Source organism: Sminthopsis crassicaudata, chromosome 1 (assembly GCF_048593235.1).
Source record: "Sminthopsis crassicaudata isolate SCR6 chromosome 1, ASM4859323v1, whole genome shotgun sequence".
Taxonomy (NCBI): domain Eukaryota; kingdom Metazoa; phylum Chordata; class Mammalia; order Dasyuromorphia; family Dasyuridae; genus Sminthopsis; species Sminthopsis crassicaudata.
In genome coordinates this window covers 472,500,928-472,528,057 of record NC_133617.1, presented here as the reverse complement: position 1 = coordinate 472,528,057, position 27,130 = coordinate 472,500,928, and the positions used below count along the sequence as shown (strand labels likewise).

At 33.7% G+C, this 27,130-nt stretch overlaps 2 protein-coding genes across 8 annotated transcripts in view; both read right to left on the bottom strand.

Annotated features, from left to right (window-relative positions):
* The window catches only part of RSPH10B (radial spoke head 10 homolog B), an 85,860-nt gene extending 69,525 nt beyond the window's left edge, over positions 1 to 16,335 (bottom strand). For 4 of the 7 annotated variants that reach the window (XM_074281063.1, XM_074281066.1, XM_074281068.1 and 1 more), the window contains exons 1-4: positions 16,166 to 16,304; positions 12,559 to 12,890; positions 11,863 to 11,938; positions 7,989 to 8,057 (exon numbers count right to left, since the gene is read on the bottom strand). In XM_074281063.1, the coding sequence (XP_074137164.1) occupies positions 7,989 to 8,057; positions 11,863 to 11,938; positions 12,559 to 12,797 (384 nt within the window). In that variant the 5' untranslated portion in view covers positions 12,798 to 12,890; positions 16,166 to 16,304. Of the gene's footprint in view, positions 1 to 7,988; positions 8,058 to 11,862; positions 11,939 to 12,558; positions 12,891 to 16,165 lie in introns of all 7 variants that reach the window. The other 3 variants (XM_074281064.1, XM_074281065.1, XM_074281067.1) reach the window with 1 other exon arrangement.
* A 4,730-nt stretch (positions 16,336 to 21,065) lies between these two features.
* The window catches only part of PMS2 (PMS1 homolog 2, mismatch repair system component), a 34,609-nt gene continuing 28,544 nt past the window's right edge, over positions 21,066 to 27,130 (bottom strand). The window contains exons 12-15 of the mRNA XM_074281053.1: positions 25,128 to 25,295; positions 22,854 to 22,954; positions 22,461 to 22,630; positions 21,066 to 21,684 (exon numbers count right to left, since the gene is read on the bottom strand). Coding sequence (XP_074137154.1) covers positions 21,541 to 21,684; positions 22,461 to 22,630; positions 22,854 to 22,954; positions 25,128 to 25,295 — 583 coding nt within the window. The 3' untranslated portion in view covers positions 21,066 to 21,540. The remainder of the gene's footprint in view (positions 21,685 to 22,460; positions 22,631 to 22,853; positions 22,955 to 25,127; positions 25,296 to 27,130) is intronic.

Genomic DNA, 27,130 nt, shown 5'->3' with positions numbered 1-27,130 from the left:
AGTTTCCAATTTCTAGCCACTACAAAAAGGGCTGCCACAAATTTTTTTGCACTTTCCCTTCTTTAGGATCTCTTTGAGATACAGGCCCAGTAGAGACACTGCTGGATCAAAAAGTGTGCAGTTTCTTCCGGCCAAGATGGCGGCGTGGAGGCAGACAGCTGCTTGAGCTCCACGTTTTCTCTCAGAATTTACTTCATGACAAGGCCCGCAATTAATGCTTGACCGGAAAAACCCCACAGATAATCACCAACAGAAGACATCCTTGAAATTCACCAGAAAAGGTCTCTGTTTGCTCGGGGGAGACTGGGCGCAGGCTGAAGGCAAGCAGCAAGAGCAAGACAGCTCACATTGCTCAGACCGGAAGGGGGAGGGGTGCGATCTCTGCCGTTTCTTCGGAATGACCTTTACCCCAGAGTGGATATTCCGTCTTGGCAGCAAGCCAGGATCAGCAGAGAAGGTGTAAACACTGGAGGTAAAGAATAAAACCTTGGAAAGCTGGCGTCTCTCCAGACCTAGCCACCCCCACCACCCCACCCCCAGTGACTCAGCATGTTCTTAGAACCTCAGAGCACAGACTCAGCGAAGCCATTGCTGTCCTTTTAGTGCCTCACTGCTGCCCCCCCCCCCAGTCTATAGAGGAAGCTTCATAACACCATCCAACCCCATCCCTCCCCAGAAACAGACCAATTGTTTCTCTTTTCAATTTGTTTTCTTTGATTCTGCTCTGACAAAATGAACAAAAAATTTAAAAGAGCTCTAACCTTGATAGCTTCTATATGGATAGAGAGCAGACTTCAAATCCTGAGGAGACTAAAAACGAACTGTCTCCAGAGGAATCCCCTAAGGGGGGGATATGATCTACTCCTCAATACACAAAACTCTTACAGAAGAAATCAAAAAGGCTCTCACAAGAGAGCTAGAAGAAAAATGGGAAAAGGAAAGGGAAGCTTGGCAAGACAGTCTGGAGAAGTCATCCCACGCATTTAAAGACAAAGTGGATAAAGAAATCAAATCATTGAGAAACAAAATTAGTGAGTTGGAAAAGGTAAACAACTCAAAGAAAACAGGATTAGTGAGCTGGATAAAGAAATCAGCTCTCTAAAAAATAAAATGGATGAAATGGAGAAAAATTCCATAGAAGAAAAAAACTCACTTAAAAACTCAATTGGACAATTATAAAAAATGAATGAAGAAAATACATCATTGAAAACCAGAATCGAACAAGTAGAAATGAATGACTCAAGGAGAAACCGAGAAGTAGTCAAGCAAAACCAGAAAAATGAAACAATGGAAAAGAATGTCAAGTACCTTATTGGGAAGACAAAAGACCTGGAAAATAGATCCAGGAGAGACAATTTGAGAATAATTGGACTCCCTGAAAAATATGAGGAAAAAAAGAGCCTGGACACTATTTTCCAGGAAATTATCCAAGAGAACTGCCCCAACATTTTAGAAACAGAGGGTAAAATAGACATTGAAAAAATTCATCGATCACCTACTGAAAGGGATCCTAAAATCAAAATGCCAAAGAATATAATGGCCAAGTTCAAGAACCATCAGACAAAGGAAAAAAAAATTTGCAAGCTCTTAGAAAAAAACCAATTCAGATATGGAAGAGCCACAATAAGGATAACCCAGGATCTAGCAGCGTCCACATTAAAGGAGCGAAGGGTCTGGAATATGATATTCCAAAAGGCTAAGGAACTTGGTATGCAACCAAGAATAACTTACCCAGCAAAAATGAGCATCTTTTACCAGGGAAGAAGATGGACATTAACGAAATAAATTAATTCCATCTATTCTTGATGAAAAAACTGGACCTACACAAAAATTTGATCTCCAAATACAGAACTCAAGAGATTTCTAAAAAGGTAAAAAGAAATCTTGAGAACTATATTTCTGCCATAAAGATATATAAAGAACACATGTATAATTTGTTCTAGAAACTAGAAGTGGAAAGGAAATTATATCACAAAAAAGGGTAAAGTGGTGGTACTACATCAAAGTAGTACCAAAGAGGCAAAGGTAACCTATTATATCTGAGAGAAAGAAAGGAGGGGGATGAACATAGTGTGTATCAATAGACATATCTGATTTATGGTGAAACTCCTTCCACTTCATTGAAAAATGGGAGGGGAAAAGTGAAAAGGGAAGGAGTAAGCTAAGGGGAAGGGAATACAGAAATTGTGAGAAAAAGGGGTAAAATAGGGGGAGGAACATTAAGGTGGGGGAGGGATACTAAAAAGGGAGGGCTGTGAAAAGCAAGTGGTTCTCATAAGTTTAATACTGGGGAGGGGTGTAAGAAGGAAGGAAAGGAGAAAAGCATAAGCAGGGTGGCAAGTAATATAGAATTAGTCATTCTAACCATAAATATGAATGGGGTAAACTCCCTTATAAAGAGGAAAAAGTTAGCAGACTAGATTAAAAGCCAGAATCCTACTATATGTTGTTTACAGGAAAGACACCTGAAACAGGGTAATACATACAGAATAAAGGTAAAAGATTGGAGCAGAATCTACTATGTTTCAGGTGAAGCCAAAAAAGCAGGGGTGGCCATCTTCATCTCAGATCAAGCAAAAGCAAAAATTGATCTAATTAAAAGATATAAGGAAGGGTTAAAGGGTAGCATAGATAATGAAGCAGTATCAATATTAAACATATATGCACCAAGTGGTGCAGCATCTAAATTCTTAAAAGAGAAATTAAGAGAGCTGTAAAAAGAAATAGACAGCAAAACTATAATAGTGGGAGATCTCAACCTTACACTCTCAGAGTTAGATAAATCAAACCACAAAATAAATAAGAAAGAAGTCAAAGAGGTAAATAGAATACTAGAAAAGTTTGATATGATAGATCTTTGGAGAAAGATAAATGGAGAGAGAAAGGAGTACACTTTTTTTCTCAGCAGTTCATGGAACCTATACAAAAATTGACCATATATTAGAATATAAAAACCTCAAAATCTAATGCAGTAAGGCAGAAATAGTAAATGCATTCTTTTCAGACCACAATGCAATGAAAATTACATTCAATTAAAAGCCAGGGGAAAATAGGCCAAAAAAAATTGGAAACTAAATAATCTCAAAATAAAGAATGATTGGGTGAAACAGCAAATCATAGACATAATTAATAACTTCACCTAAGAAAATGACAATTAGACATCATACCAAAATGTGTGGGATACAGCCAAAGCAGTAATAAGGGGAAATTTTTTTTAATATCTCTTGAGGCCTACTTGCATAAAATAGAGAAAGAGAAAGAAGGTCAATGAATTGGGCTTACAACTAAAAATGATAGAAAAGGAACAAATTTAAAACCCCAGACAAACACGAAATTTGAAATTCTAAAAATAAAAGGTGAGATTAATAAAATTGAAAGTGGAAAAAAAAACTATTGAATTAATTAATAAAACTAAGAGTTGATTCTATGAAAAAAACAACAAAATAGATAAACCCTTAATAAATCTGATCAAAAAAGGAAAGAGGAAAAGCAAATTGTTAGTCTTAAAAATGAAAAGGGAGAACTTGCCACTAATGAAGAGGAAATTAGAACAATAGTTAGGAGTTACTTTGCTTAACTTTATGCTAATAAATTCGATAACTTAAATGAAATGGAAGAATACCTTCAAAAATATAGCTTGCCCAGGTTAATAGAGGAAGAAGTAAATAGTCTAAATGGTCCCATTTCAGAAAAAGAAACAGAACAAGCTATTAACCAACTCCTGGACCAGATGTATTTACATGTGAATTCTACCAAACATTTAAAGAACAATTAACTCCAATGCTATATAAACTATTTGAAAAAATAGGGATTGACGGAGTCCTACCAAATTCCTTTTATGACACAGACATGGTACTGATACCTAAACCAGGTAGGTTGAAAACAGAGAAAGAAAATTATAGACCAATCTCCCTAATGAATATTGATGCTAAAATCTTAAATAAAATATTAGCAAAAAGACTACAGAAAATCATCTTCAGGATAATACACTATGACCAAGTGGGATTTATGCCAGGAATGCAGGACTAATTCAATATTAGGAAAACTATTAGCATAATCGATTATATCAATAACCAAATTAACAAAAACCATATGATCATCTCAATAGATGCAAAAAAAGCATTTGATAAAATCCAACATCCATTCCTACTAAAAACACTTGAGAGTATAGGAATAAATGACTATTCCTTAAAATAATCAGGAGCATATATTTAAAACCATCAGTAAAGATCATATGTAATGGTGATAAACTGGAACCTTTCCCAGTAAGATCAGGAGTGAAACAAGGTTGCCCACTATCACCATTACTATTCAATATTGTACTAGAAACGTTAGCCTCGGCAATAAGAGCCGAGAAAGAGATTAAAGGAATTAGAGTAGGTAATGAGGAAACCAAATTATCACTCTTTGCAGATGATATAATGTATACTTAGAGAACCCCAAAGATTCTGCTAAAAAGCTATTAGAAATAATTCAGAACTTTAGCAAAGTTGCAGGAAACAAAATAAATCCACATAAATCCTCAGCATTTTTATACATTACCAACAAAATCCAACAGCAAGAGATACAAAGAGAAATTCCATTCAAAATAACTGTCGATAGTATAAAATATTTGGGAATATATCTACCAAAGGAAAGTCAGGAATTATATGAGCAAAATTATAAAACACTTGCCACAAAAATAAAGTCAGATTTAAGTAATTGGAAAAATATTAAGTGCTCTTGGATAGGCTGAGCAAATATAATAAAGATGACAATACTCCCTAAACTAATCTATTTATTTAGTGCTATACCAATCAGACTCCCAAGAAACTATTTTAATGACCTAGAAAAAATAACAACAAAATTCACATGGAAGAACAAAAGGTCGAGAATTTCAAGGGAATTAATGAAAAAAAAATCAAATGAAGGTGGCCTAGCTTTACCTGATAATATGTTCATCCCCCTCCTTTCTTTCTCTCAGATATGATAGGTTACTTTTGCCTCTTCATAAGATGTAGTACCACCACTTTACCCTTTTTTGTGATATAATTTCCTATAACTATATTATAAAGCAGCAGTCACCAAAACCATTTGGTATTGGCTAAGAAATAGACTAGTTGATCAGTGGAATAGGTTAGGTTCACAGGAAAAGATAGTGAATAAAAATAGCAATCTAGTGTTTGACAAACCCAAAGATCCCAGCTTTTGGGGTAAGAATTCATTATTTGACAAAAACTGCTGGGAAAACCAGAAATTAGTATGGCAGAAACTAGGCATGGACACACACTTAACACCACATACTAATATAAGATCAAAATGGGTCCATGATTTAGGCATAAAGAACGAGATCATAAATACATTAGAGGAACATAGGATAGTTTACCTCTCAGACTTGTGGAGGAAGAAGGAATTTGTGACCAAAGGAGAACTAGAGATCATTATTGATCACAAAATAGAAAATTTCGATTACATCAAATTAAAAAACTTTTGTACAAACAAAACTAATGCAAACAAGATTAGAAGGGAAGTAACAAATTGGGAAAACATTTTTACAGTTAAAGGTTCTGATAAAGGCCTTCTCTCCAAAATATACAGAGAATTGACTCTAATTTATAAGAAATCAAGCCATTCTCCAATTGATAAATGGTCAAAAGATATGAACAGACAATTTTCAGATGATGAAATTAAAACTATTTCCACTCATATGAAAGTGTTCCAAATCACTATTGATCAGAGAAATGCAAATTAAGACAACTTTGAGATACCACTACACATCTGTCAGATTGGCTAAGATGACAGGAACAAATAATGATGAATGTTGGAGGGGATGTGAGAAATCTGGGACACTGATGCATTGTTAGTGGAGTTGTGAAAGAATCCAACCATTCTGGAGAGCAATCTGGAATTATGCCCAAAAAGTTATCAAAATGTGCATACCCTATGACCCAGCCATACTACTACTACTGGGCTTATATCCCAAGGAAATACTAAAGAAAGGAAAGGGACCTGTATGTGCCAAAATGTTTGTGGCAGCTTTTTTTATAGTGGCTAGAAACTGGAAAGTGAACAAATGCCCATCAATTGGAGAATGGTTGGGTAAATTATAGTATATGAATGTTATGGAATATTATTGTTCTATAAGAAATGAATACAGAGAAGCTTGGAGAGACATCAACTGATTCTGAGTGAAACGTGCAGAACTAGGAGATCATTATACACTTCAACAACAATACTATATGAGGATGTATTCTGATGGAAGTGGATATCTTCAACATAGAGAAGAGCTAATCCAATTCTAATTGATCAATGATGGACAGAATCAGCTACACCCAGAAAAAGAACACTGGGAAATGTGTGTAAACTGTTAGCATTTTTGTTTTTCTCCCCAGATTATTTTTACCTTCCGAATCCAATTCTTCCTTTGCAACAACAACAACAAAAAAATTCGGTTCTGCACATATATAATGTACCTAGGATATACTATAACATATTTAATATATATGGGAATGCCTGCCATCTAGGGGAGGAGGTGGAGGGAAGGGGAAAAATTCGGAACAGAAGGGAGTACAAAGGATAATGTTGTAAAAAATTACCTATGCATATGTACTGTCAAAAAATGTTATAAAATAAATAAAGATTACTTATGTTCTTGATTTTTTATGCTGTCATTCTGTGTATTTTATATTTTTTGTAAATATTCATCTATTTATCAGTTTTGTTGATATATGGGAAATAATTTGAAATAATTTCCTCTATTTCCTCTGCATTTGTTGTAAACTCACTTTTCCATTTTTTTCTTGTCCATTTGATTTTCCTCTTTTTATCAGGTTAGCTCATTGTTTCTCTTTTCTTGTGTAGTTTCCCAAAAAAGTATCAATTACATATATATATATATATGTATATATATACATATATATATCTATATATCAATTCAATGGCTTATTTTAGCTTTCAATTCAGTTGCTATATTTGATTTTATTTTTATGTTTAGTTTTTTTTATTTATTGCTTTTCTAGTTTTTTAGTTGTGTACCTAATTTATTGTTCTTATTCTTTTATGTTGATAAAAGTGTTCTAAGACAGATTTTTCCTCAAGAGATTAGAAATAGGATCTAGAACTAGATTAATTTTATACATAAAAAGAAGTTCAATGAAATTAAGTTACTTTCTCAAGGTCATGTGAGACCATATGATCAGTTAAGATTTAAATTCAGTTCCTTTGGCTCCTAATCAAGTATATATTTCATTGTAGAGCATTGGGATTGTGCTCTAGCACCCTATTATACTTCAGTTTTGTGGTCTTAAGTATTCTTCCTCAATATGCTACTTTCTTCCTTCATGCAAAAAAAAGCACTTTTTGAATCTGTATAAATACAAAATGCAGAATTACTATTTGGCCATATTTGACAAGTTCAGGACCATAAGTATCTGTTTTACCACATGTGCAGGGCCAAAACTCTGGAAAAGTATACTTGAAACAAGGATACTTACAACACGGTATTTACTCAATATGATTGATGAGATAATGGTTCTATAGTTCACATATATATATATATATATATATATATATATATATATATATATACTTAATATGATATGATTATGTAATGGTTCTATAGTTGGCACATAGTTGTGCTGTAGTAATGTAATTGTACTAAGGTATTTAAGGGCTGAGAGGATTGGAGAAGAGAGGGGGTGCTCGAGCTAGATCTCCAGATTCTATCCCTGACCTCTCCTGCTATGACCAAGGCCCATGCAGAGATCCTCCAGAAAACTAGCCCAGACATTACAACCTCATTTTTTTCTGTGTAATTTGTGCATTTCATTAATAAGGTCAGGTTATTAATAAAAGGATATTCATTTGACCATCTTTCTCAGAGCAAAAATAATCAAGGAAGTGGAGCTAACAGTTGATATACCTTTTCCAATGGAGGCTGAAAGTGATCCCTGGATAGAGAAATGGTTAAACTGCCTTCAACCTAAATTAAATTCTTTGCAAAGTTTTACCTCATATTTTAATCCATCAGCCCAGATATAAGTCCCTTGTCCATGCATGAGTCCTTCTGAAAATATACCCTTCAAAACAGAAAAAAAAATCTTATTATCAAGTTTTCTTGTTTTAAGCTACAATTCTGCTCTATAGGTTTAGTTTTTATACCGTTAAACATTTTCCCTTTTCTAATCATGCTATGATTTCAATATTTTGAGAACTTTTGGGCTTGCATTTCAATACTTAACAACTTATATATCTATTTAAACTAAGGCAGGCCTCACTGAATCACTTTCCTTAGAAGGGAAATGACTGAATTTGTAAAATTTCACCAGCAAAAAAGTTTCCCTTCCCTCAATTTTATTATTAAAAGCTCAGAAAAGGTTAGAGGGGGAATGATGGAAATGAGAAAATGGGACTGTATAACTTCTTCAATCTAATTTCTTTTTTGTTACATAATTTTGAATCAGTCATCATAAAACTGTGAACAAAACTAAACAAGAGAAAACTTATGTACATATCTGTAATTCTATATTTATCACAGTAACCAGAGGTTAAAAAGAAAATTCTTGTGAGGGTAAGGGTGATCCTTCCCCTTAAGTCAGTTGGTCTCCTTGGTCCAGGGTTGGCTTCTAAACTCACTCATATTGCCCTGATTGTCAGAGAAGCTCAGATGGAATTCCAACCCTTGGGTGGGTACCCTTAAAATCCCCAGGATGTCTGACAAGCACCAGCCTCATAAAGTGCTTCAGTAGAGGAAGAACAAAGATGCTCACTATATTAGTATCAGAAGCAGAATAGCCATGGTGTTCAAACCTTTTTCTAGAAAAAGGCCAAGATCACCAAGATCATAGTGAAGCTCAAATGTATGTGAAGCCCAACTGCAAGCTAAGAAGATGGTAAGATTCCATTACACCTATCTTGTTGACAAAAGATTTATTATAATGTTCAAACAGCATAAAGACCATTCTGGAACCCAAATTTATCTTGTATTAAAACAGGTCTAAAAGAAACTAGGTCCACAAAATTAATAATAGGTTAACTTATAATTCCCAGACCAAAATAGGGCAGAACACAATTTATGCTGTCTCCACAAATGCTTCCTGTTCCTTCCTCTTTTTTTTTATCACCACTCCCACATATCTCAGTAAGGTAGGCTGGTTTGTGAAGAAGGATCCTAAGAACTCTTTGATGATTCTCTGAGCTAAGTGATCTAACTTGCTCATATAGAAAAGAAACTCCTGTTTACGAGGCAGTTGAAATAATCAAGCAAAAGTTATTTAATATAAGAAATTATGAAAAACAAAGAAAATTATAGACTAATTTCATTAATGAACATAGATACAAAATCCTAAATAAAATACTAGTTAGGCAACTACAACAATCTATCACAAAGATTATACATTGTGACTAAGTGGGAATTATACCGGAAATAAAAACTATTAATATAATTGATCATAATAAAAAGTAACAAAAATCATATGATCATATCAATCAATGAGGGAAAAGTTTTTGACAAAATACACTACCTATTCCTAGTAAAGAGCACTTAAAAGCAGAGATATAAATAGATATTTTAATGACAATCACTTCTTTTTTTTCCTATACTGAACTTCATCCACTTGACTATGCTTCTGCACTCTGGTTCTTAGATGTCCTTAAATAAGCATAACTTCTTAATAGATACTGCTGCTCTCTTTTATCTATTTTAATCTTTGGTGAAAAGTATCCTTTCGCTATTCTACTTCTACCCCCCACCTCCTAGCAGATGATTTCTTCATTTCATTGAGAAGATTAAAGCTACTCTTTATGAACATCCTCATCTCCCATCTTTCATACCTTAAAACCTTTATTCATCTTCAGCTATCTTTCTTTACCCCTTTCCATAATTATGAATTCATAAATAATAATGAAATAGGCCTTTTTACTTTGCTAAAGCTAGTCTACTTGTGCACTATCTTCTCCCATCACCCCTAGGAATGTACATCATTTCTTTTTTTTTTTTATTGTTTTTTTTTTTTTTTTGTTACATTTTAAGTTCCAAACTGTCTCCCTCCATCCTTCCTACCCTGTAGGATATACCTAACTAAATAAGAAATGGAGGACAACGCTTCTATTCTCATGATATAAATTTCAAAGAACTAAGCAGCAAAGGGGTTTTCTAAATTTCTCACAAAAATCTAGGTAACAAAGAGAGGTGTATATCACATAGAAGTTGAGATACAAAGAGTTTTAAGAAGAATGGAACTATCAGTTTTGTTTGGTTTTTTAATCCAAATTCAGCAGGACTAATGATTAAGTGTAAAGTTTAAAAATAATAACTATTCATGAACAAAGGAAGAACAAAAATCCTCCTTATTTTAAAACTTTTTCATTCTGAAAGATTCAAATGAATCTACAGTCACCCATTTGAACATATATTAAGGAAACAATTCACAATTGCATTTAAATGGGCAAGCCCCGAGGCCTTTAGCCAGTAAGTCATGAGTCAAAAATTTACCATTTTTTGTTTTAGGCTTTAAGATTTATTTCAAAAATATCTTCTGTTCCTTAATTCTCTATGGCTTCAGAAATACCTTCCACAAACCTTTACCAAATATTCAACCTTCCAAACCTTTAATATGAGCCATGACTATTAGTAGAGAAATGGTTGGAAAAGCTAAAATAACATCCAAAGCATGTAATAAGCTCTCACTTTATAAAGTAATAAGCTACAGCAATTAAATACATAAAAGACAAATGTAGGTAAACAACTCTAGGATATAAAAGATAATTATTTCCTTAGCATTCTTATAACTGATATATTCTGTAGATGCTTTTTTTTTTCCTGTAGGTGCTTTATAAGAAGTCAGATGCATCTAGATTGTTGAATAAGAAATTTAAAATTTCATATTAGAATTATAAGCTCACTCAAATCTAACAGGCCTGAGCTTCCAAATTATGGGAACTTGACCGTTCCATGAACTCTGTATATTTTTGACACTAGATGCTGGGAACTAGCCATTCCTAGAGATGTTTGTGCTCCAGAGAAGAGTGGCTCCCTCCCTGGGCATAGACAATTAATAAAGAACTATCAAGATACAGACGATATGGAACGAGTCAACTAGTGAAGCCCTCCTGTACCCCGCACCTGCACAGATGTATGTGCCAAACCCTTATATAATTTTTTGGCAAAAATCCTTCTTTGTCTAAAGACCTATAAAAAGTCAGTGCCCCATATTATGACCGAGCCTCATCCGTGGGGAGGACGCTTCGCCCGGAAAAAATCTTTACACAACTCAAGTTGAGAAGGCTGAAAAAGAGGGGCTCCCAGCCATTTGATGATCTTGTGGTTCCCTTGAGTTGGTGATGTATTCTCTTCCTCTATCTGCTATAATTGTCATATTGTTAATTGTTCTTATTTCTATTTGTTTTTTTATGCAAATCTAAACTATTTATAATTTGTCTTATTTAATTAAAACTTTTATACTTTTACTTTTTAACTGAGCTTGAGAGCGTCATTTATAGGAGTGAATCCGAACTTTCCTTTAATATCACAATACAATTGTTTACAGAATATTAATTGATGCAATGCTATTAATAATAGGGCACAAAGCTCTGATAATAGGCCAAGTATTAAACTATACTGTTTTGTAACATTAAAAAATGATTAAGGGAAAAAAAGCTTAACATCTAAAGTACTATAATGGTTACATGAAACTATATTTTGCTTTTGAATAAACATAAAGTTTCTATTGAAACCAGTGTAAAGTGCAGCCAGTGTATTTCTGGGAATCAGTTACTTAACTGATTTCTAAAACACATTTAAAAATAAAAATAAAAAAGTCTTGTCTAATAAGCATCACACTCCAGTTCCCCCCAAATAGATACAACTCAAAATTCACAACTCACTCTATATTCACTTCCTCCCTCAAAGTGGGCCACACCTTCTCCCTCATACAGTCCACGAACTTTTTCACCTTCATAGCTGTAAAAAATATAGAGCTTAACATGACAAAGAGTATAAGCAAACAGAAATGATATGGATTTTTAAAGCATGTAACTAATACCAAGTATCAAAAATTAAAACTAGTACCCAACAAAAATGATCTATTGCATAGAGGGAATTTTGCTATATTAATGTAACTACTTAATTAGGAAATTCTGATAATCAAAACAGCTCCTTAAGTCACCTATTGTTCTTCCTTTCTCTGTAGTTCCATTGTCACAAATTAATATACCAGCTCAAATGGCTTCCTTTGCTCACTCTAAATCATATTGAACAGTATTTCCTAAGTAATGTTCCTAAAATAGCACTTTAAAAAATAGCACTTTCTTCAGGCTGCTCTTTTACTCATGAACTTAGGTCCCTACTCTTCCCCTCATCTTACTCATTTCCACTTCTTTGATCATACTGTTCTCTAAGTCCTTTTATTCTCTCCTCTTTCTCTTTTCTCTTCCTTTCCTCTTACATATCCAAATCCTACCTGAATATAAAATCCAGGCAAGTCTCATTGTTCCTTATTTCAAATGGCATTGATCTCTGATATTGATTTAGAATATTAATCTAGGATGGGATCCTAGTTATAGATGGCCCACTAGAGCTACCTTAAAACAATTAGTTTGGTGAGAATAGGCTCTTCATAATATTGAGGTATCTCTATTTGTGCTTCTTCTGGCTTCTCTTCTTTGATCGACAGAACTTCAGGATCTAGGATGATAGAAATTGCCTCCTTTGAAATGTTGGCCTCTTGTTTGGATGTATCAGCAGGTTGCTCAGACAGAGGAGAAGGAGACCTCACAATTTTTTCTGCTTTTTTATCTGCTTTTTTCTTTTCTTTTGCCATTGCCTTTGAATGGACTTTAAATTTTAACTTTTAGAAGAAATGTATTTCTTTGGCTGAGAGTTGATTGTACTTTGGAGCATTGATGAGTTTTATCTGGAAAACATTAAATGATTCACAATTCATGGTAGTATCCTCTAAATTGAATTTTTAGCTTTAATACATAGGGGCATTATCTATCATCACTATTGTCATTGCTATTGTACTGATTTTCATTTTCCTAAAAATTATAAGTTAATCCAAACTTCTGAGTATTTCAGCACTTTCAGAGGTTATAATGTTATAAATGAATAAATGAAAAAACACTTATTAAGGGCTTACTATGTACAATGTAGGGGCGGCTAAGTGGTGCAGGATAGAGCACTGGACATAGAAGTCAGGAAGATCTGCGTTCAAAAACAGCCTCCTACTAGCTGTGTGACCCTAGACAAATCACTTAAACCCTATTTGCCTTACTTCCTCATCTATAAAATGGGAACATACTGAAAGAGGAAATGGTAAACCACTCCAGTATCTTAAGAAGAAAAACCCCATGGACAAAGTCCTTGGACAGATTTGGACATACTTGAACAACTGAACAACAAAAATATGCAAAGACACTCTCTCCTTTCAAGTTCACATCTCAAAAAGAAGACAACATATGTCAGAATATATGTGTCTATATATGTGCATGTTTTATGAGTGTTATTTTATATATATATATATAATATATATTACATGTATATAATATATATCTCTCATACATATGTCATATATATATGCTATATACAATGTATGAGAGTGTATTACATCTGTATATATGTATTATATTTTCATATATAATTATATATAAAGCATTATGTTTTTGTAATATGTATATAAAATAATGCATACAAAATATAACAATAATGTATTATAATACTTTCATAACTACATATATGTATACATACATGCTATAATGTATATAGTACTGTATACAGTAAAAAATAGGATATAGTAAATAGAAGTCTTGGGGTCAGAAAGAAAGACCTGAATTCAAATTTGACCTCAGCTGTGTGACCCTGGGAAAGTCAATTAACCTTATTTGCTTCAGTTCCTCATCTATAAAATAAATGACAAACCACTCCAGTATTGACAGGGTGAACTCTATGACCTGAGTGAGCTCTGTAAAATCACAGAAATCATGTCCCCTTTGATCTATACCTCCAAATGGTCTCAGAGTACAATAAGCTATGCCATTCAAGAGCAAATAAAGCTCTTATTGATCTTGTTGGGAAGTCACAATCCCAGGCAAGATTTCATATTCAATTGAGAATTATCAAACTTCCCTTAGACTTAGACATTTCTAAAAGATTATTTCCAGTAGGAATATATGCATATAAATCACCAGCATGAAAATGTAATTTGCATGTTCTTATTCACCTCAGTGTTTTCCAAAGTTATCAGTCACTCAAGAAGATCCCTGAGTCCTTTCCATATGATAATGAAGTGAAGGAACTGGGAATGTTTAATCTAGAAGAAAAGACTGAGGGAGTGCCTAATAGATTTTTTCAAGTATTTGAAAAATACTTAACTGTCATGTGGAGAAAAGATTAGGTTTGCTCCTGAAGTCAGAAACAAAAAACAATAGATAAAGGCTCAAATTTTTTCTTGTTGGTAAGAGAAACTTAATAATTAGAGCTGTCTGACTTTCTGTGGGGCAGCTAGGTAGCACAGTGGAGAGAATACTGGAGTTAAAAAGATTTGTCTTAAATTTAAATCTCTCTCTTTGCCAAGAAAACCCAAATGGGATCACAAAGATTTGGACATGACTGGAAAAAAAATTGAACTGAAATATCTGTGATAGTGAAGAATTGGAAAATGGATAGTGGCTAAACAAATTGTAGTAAATTGATGTATTACTGCTGCTCTGAAAGAAAAAATGAATATGAAAATCCATATGATTTATTGCATAGTAAAGGGAAACCAGCAAATTGAGCCATATATACTATGACAGAAACAATAGGAAAAGGGGAGTGGGGTGGAGAATTGGACAATGAGGACTTCTTTCCAGGAACATGTGGGTTTAAATAACCAAAAACAAAACAAAACCCTAAAACTTAACATCATGTAATTATAATAACCTATACCTAATTCCAGAAAAAAAAAAAGATAAGAAAATGTAATTTCTTATCTCCCTTTTAAGAGACATTGAACTTGAGCAGCAAAATGGCAAAGTGTCCTCTCAAGTCAGGACACAAGTTCAAATTTGGCTGAAAACACTTGACACCTGTGTTCTTACAGACTCTGTTGAAGTATCCTTTAGTTTTATTGAACTGTTTTCCCCCCTTTATTAATATTTTTACAAGAGAAGATTTACTATTTAAGGGAAGAAGGAGGAATATATTCAGAAATTAAGGTGATGTAAAGCTTTTGCAAAAATAATGGCAGACTTGTATAAAGAGTAAAGCAGATGAATTTGTAATAATTTGTAATAACATTATAAAAGCAAACAGTTTTTAAAGACTTAAGAATATTATATTATATATATATATATATTATATAATAAGCAACCACCATTGCAGAAGATGATGTTGTCCATTTCCTGACAGTTCATAGCAATTCTAGCAATTCCTAGACTTAGAAGAATTAAGTTTAAATCCAGGCTCAAATGTTTACCCTGGAAAACTCCCTTAACTTCTGTCTGTCTCAGTTTCCTCATCTATAAAATGGAGATAATTGTACCTACCTTTTAAGCTTATTGTGAAGAGAAAATTAGGCATTTGTGAAAAATGATATAAATGCTAACTGCCATTATTACTATTATTGTTGTTATGGCTTCTGCACAAAATGAGAAGTATATTTTTGGACTTGCCCAATCTGTGAATTTGTTTTGTTTATCTATTAATATTAAATATTATTATTTATAAAAATATAATGTACATAATATATAAAATAAATATATAAATATTATAAATAAAATTAAATAATAATATTAAAATACAAGATTTTTTGTTTGCTTTTTCCTTTTATTTTGGCCATTAGGGAAGAGGTATTTGTTATTTGGGGGGAAATGAAATTTAGTTAAGTATAAGAAAAATAAAAGATAAAGGATGGCAATGATTATTTCTAAAAGAAAAAAAAAAACAATTAGATCTATCTATATAGTTGTAAGAGCTGCCTTATGAGGTGATAGATTCCCCCCCACACGGAAATCTTCCACCAGAGGATGGGTGACTTTTCCGGGACATTATAGGGTAGTTAAAAGCCTGGTTCTCAGCAGGCATGGGTTGGACATGTGGCCTCTGCGCAGCCGCTTCGCGGTGCTAGCGGGCACATCAGCGTGATGGTGGATGGGGTGGGAAGGGGGCGGAGGTCCCGTTTACCCATCTACTCTCCTCGCGTGCTCTCACCCCCAGATCCAGAACCACCAGCCTCTTCTAAAGCCTAATTGTCTCTCGGTCCGGAAGTGGCATGGCGAATAATACCATTTTTAAATCCTTTGGTGAAACAATCCCAGAGAACTAGGCTGGAGACTAAAGTTCTAGGATAACCTCGAGGTAGCGTCCTGGAGACAGTCTGGTTTCTAGGAAACCGTCGTTAAGGAACCACAAGACTTTAAAGGGACCACCCCTCCCTTCTTAAGGGACTCTTAAAGGGATCTCCTTAGCAAAAGGATCTTAACTAGACCACTCTTTAATAAAGGTTTTTTGTGTTTTTTTTTTTTTTTTAAAAGGAATTGTCTCTTTTAATAAGGAGCTCTTAATACGATTCCCGCCGCCCAATAGGAAGCTTTTAAAGGTGCCTCCTTCAATTGCCCTCCTAACACTAGCTTTGCATTTGCAAAAAGCTGTCCACAGTCTCAGAAAAAGTTCTAAATTTCCCCAGAGTTTGGAATGGTGGGAATTGGTTTCAATAATAATTTGATATTCGGTCGATACCACTAAAAAGGGATTTGATTACCAAATAGCTATTTTTTCACATTTTATTTTCATTTTCATTTTTTTTCCCTTGACATTACTTGGAATTTTATCAGTATTAGGAGCTCCCTTTAAGCATACAGATCAGCCCCGGCCCTGAAATTTAGTCTTAAGAGAGATGTTTAGGAGTATGGAGAGGAGAAATTAAAAGCCTTTATATGATAAAAATAAAACCATTGCTCAGTTTTTCTTATTTCAAGGAGAACTTGATGTTATACCACTCTGCTACTCAATAATTATGCCAAAATTTGCTCATATCTAAAATTTTTTTTACCCTTTTGATTTCTAATATATCAGCTGAAAAAAGAAACTCATGGACTGCCTTCTTGAAAAGGCTTAAAAGATTTCACTCATTTTTAATCAAACAAAGCCACTGTATGTTATCTGCCGTTGTTGATGCAAATGTAAAGATAGAAGAAAGATATGGATCCCCAAGCAAAATTTTTTCTTGAAAAAAAAAAAAAAAGACAAAATTATTGTTTTTGTTGAGTTGAGAAAGCACTAAATTTGCAACTTTTATCTAATCCAAAGCTTCTTAAACTAATGGTTCATGTTCATGGGGTCACATAAATATACATTGGCGATGGAGAAACTATGTTTAAATATCAGTAAATGTTTGATTTGTATACTTAGTTTATATATCTAAGATGTGGCATGGAGTAAAGATTTCTTAGGTGAAAAGGGATTTGCAAATGGAAGCAGTTTAAGAAGTACTGCTCTGAACCACTATGAGGCAAGGCACTAGAAGACATTTGTGTTATCCAATAGTCTCATATGCTACTATCTACATTACTTACCATGAACTTTTTAAAGGATCAAATTAGGTAATTTATGGAAAGCACCCTATAATTATAAAGTTTTATATATATATATGTATATTTTAATTATAGCTCTAAGTTTTATATATATGTGTGTGTGTGTGTATATATATATATGTATATTTTTATTATAGCTCTTAACTCCCGCTGCTCACCTCAGCAGGGTCAACTAGCGTCTTACCTTCACCAGGTCTTTGTCGTCACAGCTTCGATTATCTGAATCGAAGAACGATCTCAAGAGGTCCCCCACAGAACACCCGATACACACGAATATGCAGAAATTAATCTTTATTCGCTACATTATTTTACTACATAGAGTTCCCCATATTCTAATGCTCTAATCCTAAAGCATAATGAATCTAATCTACTCTATCTAATCTAAGCTACTACAATTTACTCTAGTCTACTACTCTACTCTACTGTTCCTCCACTTTCTGCAACCCTTTTTCTATAGTCCCCAGGTCACGTGTCAAGAGAGTATCAGAGCCAGGTGCATAATCAATCAAGAGTGAGGAGGGCTTCCACCTCATTGAATGAGGCTTATTCCATGCCCGTCAATGCCCTATTTTGGAGTCAGGCAGAATAAGCCTCCGAGTGTCTCAGACTCTGCTCTTGAGATTTGCCCTCGACCCTAAAAATAGCTTTTTATATACAAAACATATGCATGGATAATTTTTCAACATTGACCCTTGTATAAACTTCTGTTTCAACTTTTTTCCCTCCTTCCCTCCACTCCCTCTCTACATGGCAGGTAGTCCCATACATGTTAAATATGTTAAAGTATATTTAACATATACTTATGCTATATAGCATGTTAAATATAATATATGTATACATATTTATAGTTATCTTGTTGCACAAGAAAGATCAGATTTAGAAAGAAGGTAAAAATAATCTGAGAAGAAAAAAACAAAAATGCAAGCAAACAATAACAGAAAGAGTGGAAATGTTATGTTGTGGTCCATACTCATTTCCCAGTGTTCTTTCTCTGGGTGTAGCTGGTTCTGTTCATTACTGATCAATTGGAACTGATTTTAATCCTCTCATTGTTGAAGAAAACCACATCCATCAGAATTGATCATCATGTAGTATTGTTGTTGAAGGGTATAATTGTAATGTTCTGGTTAGTTTTCTGGAGGTCTTTGGACCAGCCTTCTTTTCAGCAGTGTAATCACAAGAATAGCCAGAGATAAAAGGCCAAATTCTTTATTGTCTCCTTTACATTCTAGTTTCCTTGCTTAGAGCCCAGCTAGCTTTCTGGAGGTCCTCCGGAATGTGTCTTGGTTTCTGTGGGGGAGGCAGGAGAACCACCACAACGGTCTCTGTCTTGAAGTCTGACTCAGTCTGAGAATTTGTGCTCCAGCCTCCAGCCACTATTTTCCCCCAGTCTATTTCAGTCCCCTTCCGAGTCTGGCTGAGTTTGTCCCAGTTTATATGCAATATACTGAATATAAGCCAATTATTATATCATTAGGGAACCATTATTTATTGTAAGATTAAATCAATCATACTGAACTAGAGAATTATTAATCATTGTCTAACCAGTTCCACTTAGTTAACACCTTGTAAGAATCCTGGTTTCAGTGTTCTGGCCCATTACATTTCTTGTTTTCTTTTGTTTTAGAACACAGGTGGTCATGCCCTCCCTGATTTCTTAGGGAAATGAGTTCCCCAAAGGAGGTGCCCTCCCTGACTTCTCAGAAAAGGGGGTGAAAATACCACAGAAGGAGATAATCATGCCCTCCTTTACAGCTCAGGAAGATGAAAACACCAAAGAGAAATGGGGAATCAAACCAGGTTAGTGGGTTTCTGAAGGGTCTCACTTGAAACAGGCATACAGAAATCCATCAACATGGGAGGCATTACTACACAAGCACATAATAAGACAGGCTAGTAATGATGTAACAAACATGAATCAACATGAGAAATTATAGATGTCCATAAGTCCTAGAAATAATCCAAAACCAATCTATTGTCCATTACTTCATGTCTCAGGGAATCAATGATTCCTGCTGGTTTTGAAGTTCTGCAACAGTCTCATCAGCCATGCTCTTTCAGTGTCAGATGTTTCTTAGGATTTCTCCTTTGTTTTGAGGTTTTTTCTCTTTTTCTATCTCTCTCAGATGGACAAGATGAATACGGCTCATTGGCACCCATCTGACTCTCCATCTGTAGAGATACAAGCAAACCCTCTTTCCCAAGCAATTAACCTATTTGGTCCCTTCCATTCACCACTTTCTGGATCTCTCCACATCACCTGGCAATTATATTGAAGCTGCTTACACTGAACACTGCCCTTCTGGCAGATTAAAAAGCCTGTATTCTCCCCAGTTGTAATCCATTTCTCTCATCAGATTGATTCTCTGCTGATTGATCATATCAAAAGTCCTGAACTTTTAAAGACTCTCTGGGTGTAACCTCAGCTGCCATCATGCCCCACCTATTTTTTATTTGAAGTCTTGGAGCTGGGCCCCACCTCTCATTTCCTTGGGTCAATCTACATTCTGAGGCCTGGTGAAAGCCCTTGTACATTTTGGACATGGGGTTTTGGGTCTTGTTCTCTTACCCTATCTTCTCACTCTATCTCTATGTGTCCACTGAGCTTTCAGATGTCCTACTTTACCGCATTGAAAGCATTGACAAGTCTCTCTGGAAGTCCCTTGCCAAGAGGGACCCTGTCTTCCCAAATTCTCAGATCCTGAGAAGTCTGCATCATCTGGATATAAAAGACATTTGTGCTCACTGTGGCACAGTGTCTTATGATCTCCTCTAAAGGAGCATTTTTGTGTAGTCTTAGTATAATTCTTCTACAAACTTCATTAGCATTTTCTCTAGCAAGTTGCTTTATCTTATTCCTGTTGCTGCATTTTCACCAATTCTTCTTGTGTCAGCTGTCTGCAGACGTCCCATGAAATCAGCAAAGGGTTCATTTGGACTTTGCTCTATTTTCGTGAAGGCTTCTCCTCTATCTTTTCCTGGGAGGGAGCCCCATACTTTGATAGCAGCAGCAATTTGCTCATATGCTATCAAAGGGTAATTAATCTGTGCTAAATCATCTGCATACTGACCTTTGCCTGCTAGTTGATCAAAAGTGATTTGTACGTTAATTCCAGTTTGCTTATTTTGCTGGGCTTGTATTCTACATTGTTCACTATACTCCAAAGCCACAACAAATTTTATACAGGTTCTAAACATGTCCTTGGATGGGAAAAATAATAATTTGCTATTGTTGGCATTATATTCTACATATAATTCTACATATCTATATTCTAGATCACAAGATGTCAGCTTTGTTAAATTCTTTAAAGGAAAATAATTATGAAATTAAAAAAATATAATGAGCTAGCAATTCTGTGATGATCTAAGATGAATGAGGAGGTCTGCAATGGATTTTCTTTTCTTTTATTTGGTAGTCACTTTAGCAGTTAACCAGTCTATTCACTTTTTTTTTTTTCCAAAGTTGAAATGAGATGAGATGTGTATTAGTGCAAATACTAACACTGTGGATCCATGATTAAAAATTTCTAGAATTTTAATTTCAGGGAAATAAAATTAATTTAATACAGTTAACAAGGAAACTGAAACTAAATGTTTTATTAAATTCAGTTAGGAGACCTAGCCTTAGAACAAACCATAATTCCAAAAAAACATGAAATTAACATTAGTTTAGATAGTAATGTTTAAAGTACAAACTAAATATATTTTCTGTGAAGAATGTGTGAATTCAAGCCTTATATAACTTCTAAAATATGCTCTTTATTTCTCAAAATATGTTCTTGGCTGTACATATATATATGTTTTAAAAATCAGTAAGAACAGATATTTCACAAGCAGAGTTAAATATAAATTTTAAAGATACATGCAAAGTAATGTAGCACACTGATTTTTAAAACAAAAAGAGATACTTAAATTTTTGCTTTCAAAATTAAGAAAATCCATGATAAAATCTTTAATTCTTCAAATAAGAATAATTTTATACACAATTATTAATTAGTCTGGAGAAATAATATTTAAACTAGCTATGTGCCTCATAGTTGGCCTTCCATGGGGGCAATTCCAGGGATGCTCAATCTCACCCATATGAGTGATCAGTTTCTTCATTTCATTCTTGTTAAGAGCAGTTCCAATCATGACCTGAGTTCAAAACAGACAAGAAATGTTTTAATTATTTTTCTTTTTCCTGTGAATAGCAACTATTTTAAAATAGCTACTATATAACACTAGGAAAAACACTATCAACCAATAAGCATTTATTAATTCCCTACCATGTGGCAGGCAGTGTGAGGCAGTGCATGCAAAAGCAAAACCAGCCCCTGCTTACCAAGGAGCTCACCCCCTAGTGGGGAAACAAGTATATATAGAAATATAGACAGGGATTGGATTGGAACTATACCTATGATTTCACGTATATTAGGAACTCCTGGATGAGAATCATTTCCTCCATATCACAGATTAGGGAAAGAAGAAAGTGAGGGATGGTATCAAAGAGTTTGAGATAAAGAGGTGAGAAAAGGTAGTTTGTAATAAATCACATCAATTTTCACAGTAAAATAACAAGATTCTCAGTTGAGTGTCAGGAAGAGGGAAGAACAGAATGCTGAAGCAAAAAAAGTTCAGTGCTTTTCAGTCACACCACTAGTAAGCAATAGAGAAAAGCATTGAATTAAAGTTATATGATGATAAATCCAGTATTCTCCATCTAAAAAATCTCCTAAAATACCTGATTAAAAAACTCAACACCTTTCCACTTAAGATAGCTATATGAAGAATATGAAGAGTCTCAAAGGATCCCATCTATTCCAATTTATTCTAACAATGATATAAGCCACCAAATTTCATCTTAAAACACAACAAAGTTATTAAATCTTAGCAAACCTGGAAGTAAATAGATTTTCTTCTTTATTACTTACAGATTTTCTACAAGCCCTTGAGGCAAACATTTGCCTAACTCTAGAAGGTCTGCACATGACTCCAGGGCAATCACTTAACATGAAGATCATCTCATCTATGTCCTGTGGTCCAAATGTCCAGTTTTTACTAGTTGGCAAAGAAATCAATTTAACTCTTTCTGTGACTGGAGCTAAAAGAATATAGAAATTTAAGAACAAATTTTAAGAATACATTTGAATTCTAAGTGCTATTTGTGGTAAATAAAAATGGCTAAATACTTGAGGAATAAAAGGAAAATATTCTGAAATTCTGAAATTAAAGCTATATCCATAAAATAATATAGTTGAATGAAATAAGGCAAAATTCCTTCAAACTTGAAAATATGATTCCATGTTTCTTGTTAAAAAACTTACCAAGTTCATCAATGACAAAGTCAAAACCATTCTTTCTAAATATTTCCAGATTTTCTATTAGTATTGCTTCATTGATAGCAGTTAAATTGAGAGCCTGAGGTCTGAAATACAGAAAAAAAGTTCATATCATGGTTTAAAGTCAAACATTCAGTTATGAGATATAATAATATAATGAAATGATTTAAAAGAATGGTACAGCACTACATTAACTGTATATTTATACCGTGAACAGTAAAACATCATTCCAATAAGCTTTGTGCAATAAAACATACCATCAATCCAGCAGCTTTGTTCTCCAATATATATCCAATATCCAGAATATAATTTGGATATTATATTAGCTTGCTCTAATAAAAGAGGCCATATTTTCCTCTACAATCAAGCAAGGTAGAAAAGGTGGGAAAAAAAAAAAAAAGATTCTTACAAATTTCTTAAAGAAAAAGAAATTGTAGAGAAAACAACTTTGTTATCCTACTGACCCTGCTTCTCCTGTTTTGTCTATGTTCCAAAAGTATTTCCAAGGAAAGTTTATCTTCATGATTTTTGAGGCCAATCCACAGTGAAACTGAGCAAAATCATTCATGCAAAATGTGACAAAAATTAAAAATTAAAAATCACTCTTCAGGAAGTACTTCAGGATGCACTTTTTTATATTATAAAGGAGAACAAATGACATATTAAATGCTTTCATCACAGCTCATAAAAAAGTTTTATTGGTAGTTTAGGAAATAAAATATATTACAAATTTGTAACACTGTCTAAATCATCAAAGGGTTTTTTTCTAAAGCTGACTACTGTTTAAACAAATCATATGCAAGTCTTAGCAATGAATTTTTCCGAGAGAGAAACACAGCAACTCAAGCAGACAGTAGCTGGTATGCACAAAATTTATACACCAAATAGATCTTCTGTGAAACATCTACAGAAGAACATGGACAAAAATTGCACAATATGAGAAGGTGTGAATGATACTGTATTTGTACTGATAGAAAAAAACCTAATCAACAAAAGCATAGGCATAAAATTTCTAAACATTTATTAAGTACTTGCCATCCACCAGGCATAGTGCTAAAAGCTGAAGATACAAATATAAAACTGAAATAGGTCCCTTACAAAAATGTCAGTTACAAGGAACAGCTCCCTGAGTAGGGGGTTTGGAAACATATAGTCAGAGGCAAGGGTGATATAAAAACAAAAGAGATCAATAAAAAAAAAAAAAATTTTTTTTAAATGATAGAGACCCTACCCTATCAGATCACAGAACCATTTATATTCTGAAGGACATGCTCCTGTTTGGTGCTGAACTTATTTCTTTAAAAAAAAAAAAAAAAAAGGAAAAAGCTTATTTTTAAAATTGCTGTTACTTCCCAATGATTCCCTCTACCCCCAAAAAACCTTACAGGTAAGCAACACAAGTCAATTGATTGGCCAAGTCTGTTAATATATGTCATATTCAAAAAACATAGTCCATCATGTCTCTGCCAAGAGATAGGAGACCTTAATCACTACCATTCTTCTAAGCATATTTTTAATACATAAGTTAATTGTGTATTAAAGAAAAAATTATAATTTTTAAAAATTGTTTTAAAATAGACTTATTGGGGCAGCTAGGTAGCATAGTGAATAGAGCACTAGCTCTGGAGTCAGGAGAACCTGAGTACAAATCTGGTCTCAGACATTTAACACTTCCTAGCTGTATGACCCTGGGCAAGACATTTAACCCCAATTGCTTCAAAAAACAAACAAAAAAAAGGATCAAAAATAGACTTGTATATTAAGCAATAGGAATACTTAATGAAAAAAAATCTTGTAAAACTACTGATTAGTTTTTCATCTAGCACAAGAATCAGAAAAAGGCAACTCTTGAAAAGAAAAAAGTTGGGAAATGGGAGAGAAACATTTACCAAGTTGTATTTAAAGATCAAAAGACTGAATTGCAAGAGGCTTTCAGGAAACAAAATTTTCAGTTTTCCAGTTGAATGAGTTCTCTTTCATCCAAAAGCTTTTCTAAATAGCTATTGTGTGTGTGTGTGTGTGTGTGTGTGTGTGTGTGTGTGTGTGCGTGTATGTATGCATTATTGAATAGCAAAATTAGTTCATTATTTAAAAGTGTATATTAACTTCTTGATAAACCATATATGCAATAAGGGGTAAAAGGAATAGGATTATACCTAAACAGCCTAGTTAATTCAAATACAAAGGAAACACCATTGTTAAAACAATTTGAGCCAATACTATTTGTAGTCAGTCTACCGAGAATTTTGGTTAACTTACATTATGAGCCTTTGACCTTGTAGAACAGTGTGCAATTGTAACATCTCAAAGTTGTATTTCTCATCTGTGGCATGTTGATCAATTATGAAAAGATCTGTATTCAGCTTGGTTATTATAAACCCCAAGTTAAATTGACCAATGATCTCCATTTCTGCAAACATATCTTTACTGCATATAGAAAATTGAGAACACATGTTATTTTTACATTTTTAAACACCCTCCCACCTTAAAAAAAATAAACAATAAACAACTAGAGTGAATAGATTTAGTTGTTATTCAAAATATGAATCTGAAAACATTCACAAAAAAGTAAACCATATCACAAAATTCCTAATTTCTGATTTAATTGTACTCCTTTCCTGATATTTTTTTAACCAATTATCTCCTGAATGCCTATTATGTATGTGCTATGGAAAAAATGATAACAAAGTGTATTCCTTGTCTTTAAGTACTTTATAGTTCAGTTTAGAGAGAGAATAAATAGAGCATCATACAAAACATTATTAAAGCAAAATTTTGTGTTTCAAGTTTAAAATAATTGAAGTGTTAAAAATCATATACCCTGAACAAGGCACTGTGCCAAGTACTATGGAGAGCAGGAATAAATATAAGCCAAAGTCCATAGTTCCTGTCCCTCAAGTTAAAATAGGGAAATGCTTTGTGATTACACAAAAAGAGAGTAACATAAAGCAATATCTGCTGACTTGTCAAATAAGTAGTAAAGACAATCAATATTACTTAGTTCTGAGGAAACAAATCACTGCACACTGAAAAAGTTTCACGGAAGAGAAACTAAGGCTATACCAAGAATGATAACTAGAACAAGAATAAAGAGAAGAGGTAAAGGGAATAGCATGATCAAGGGCATAGTGGGAAAGTAACAGGACTTTTCAGGAGTGAAATAGCTTGATTTACAAATTTGTTAATTTGAAGGGCTTGTATAGGGGAATAGTGGAACAAAAGGCTGCAATGGTACACTGGGCTCAGATTATCAAGGGTCCTGATGCTAAATTAATGAGTATGAACTTTTTTTTTTTTTTTTTTTTTGCGTGTGGTAGAAAGTCATTGAAGATATTTGAGCAGAGAAGTGATGAAAATCACTTTAATTTTAAAATTAATCTAGCAATGTTATACAAGATGAATTAACAATGGGAAAGAAATGAGATAGCAATAATATGAGTGAACCCATAAAGTAGAAATGGATAGCAAAATGAATTAGAAACTGGAATCCTACAACATGTATTCAAACTATACACTTGAAATAGAAAGACATATATATTTAAAATAAAAGGCTGCAACAGAATCTACTATGCTCTGTTGAAATGAAAAAAGAGTGGGATAGCACAAAAAGTAAAGGCAAAAGTAGACCTAATTAAAAGAGATTATCAAGGAAGCTACATTTTGTCAAAACTAAAGACACTGAAATAATATCAAAAAGTTCTATAGTAAAATTATCTGATAAAGACTTCATTTCTCAAATATGTGGGGAACTGAGTCAAATTTATGAAAATAAGAGCCATTTCCCAATTGATAGATCGTTGGTCAAAGAATATGAACAAGCAGTTTTCAGAAGAAAGTATAAGGGAACTGATTCAAACATTCTGAAGAACAATATGGAACGGGTACTCAAGAGCTATAAAACTGCATACTCTTTGATCCAGAGATACCATTACTACGTCTGTACCCAAAATAGATCAAAGAAAAAGGAAAAAGACATAAATGTATAAAAACATTTACAGCAGTCTTTTTATGGCGGCAAAGAATTAAAAATTGAGGGAATGTTTATGATTTGAGGAATGGCTGAACAAACAGCATATGATTGTGATAGAATACTATTGTACTGTAAGAAATTATAAGGGGGGAGGTCATGGCAAGAGCTAAACAAACTGATGCAAAATAAAGTAAAAAGAAATGGGAGATCATTGTGCACAGTCATAGCAATGTTATAATTTTGATCAATTGTGAAAGAATTGGCTATTCTGGTCAATCCAATGATCCAAGGC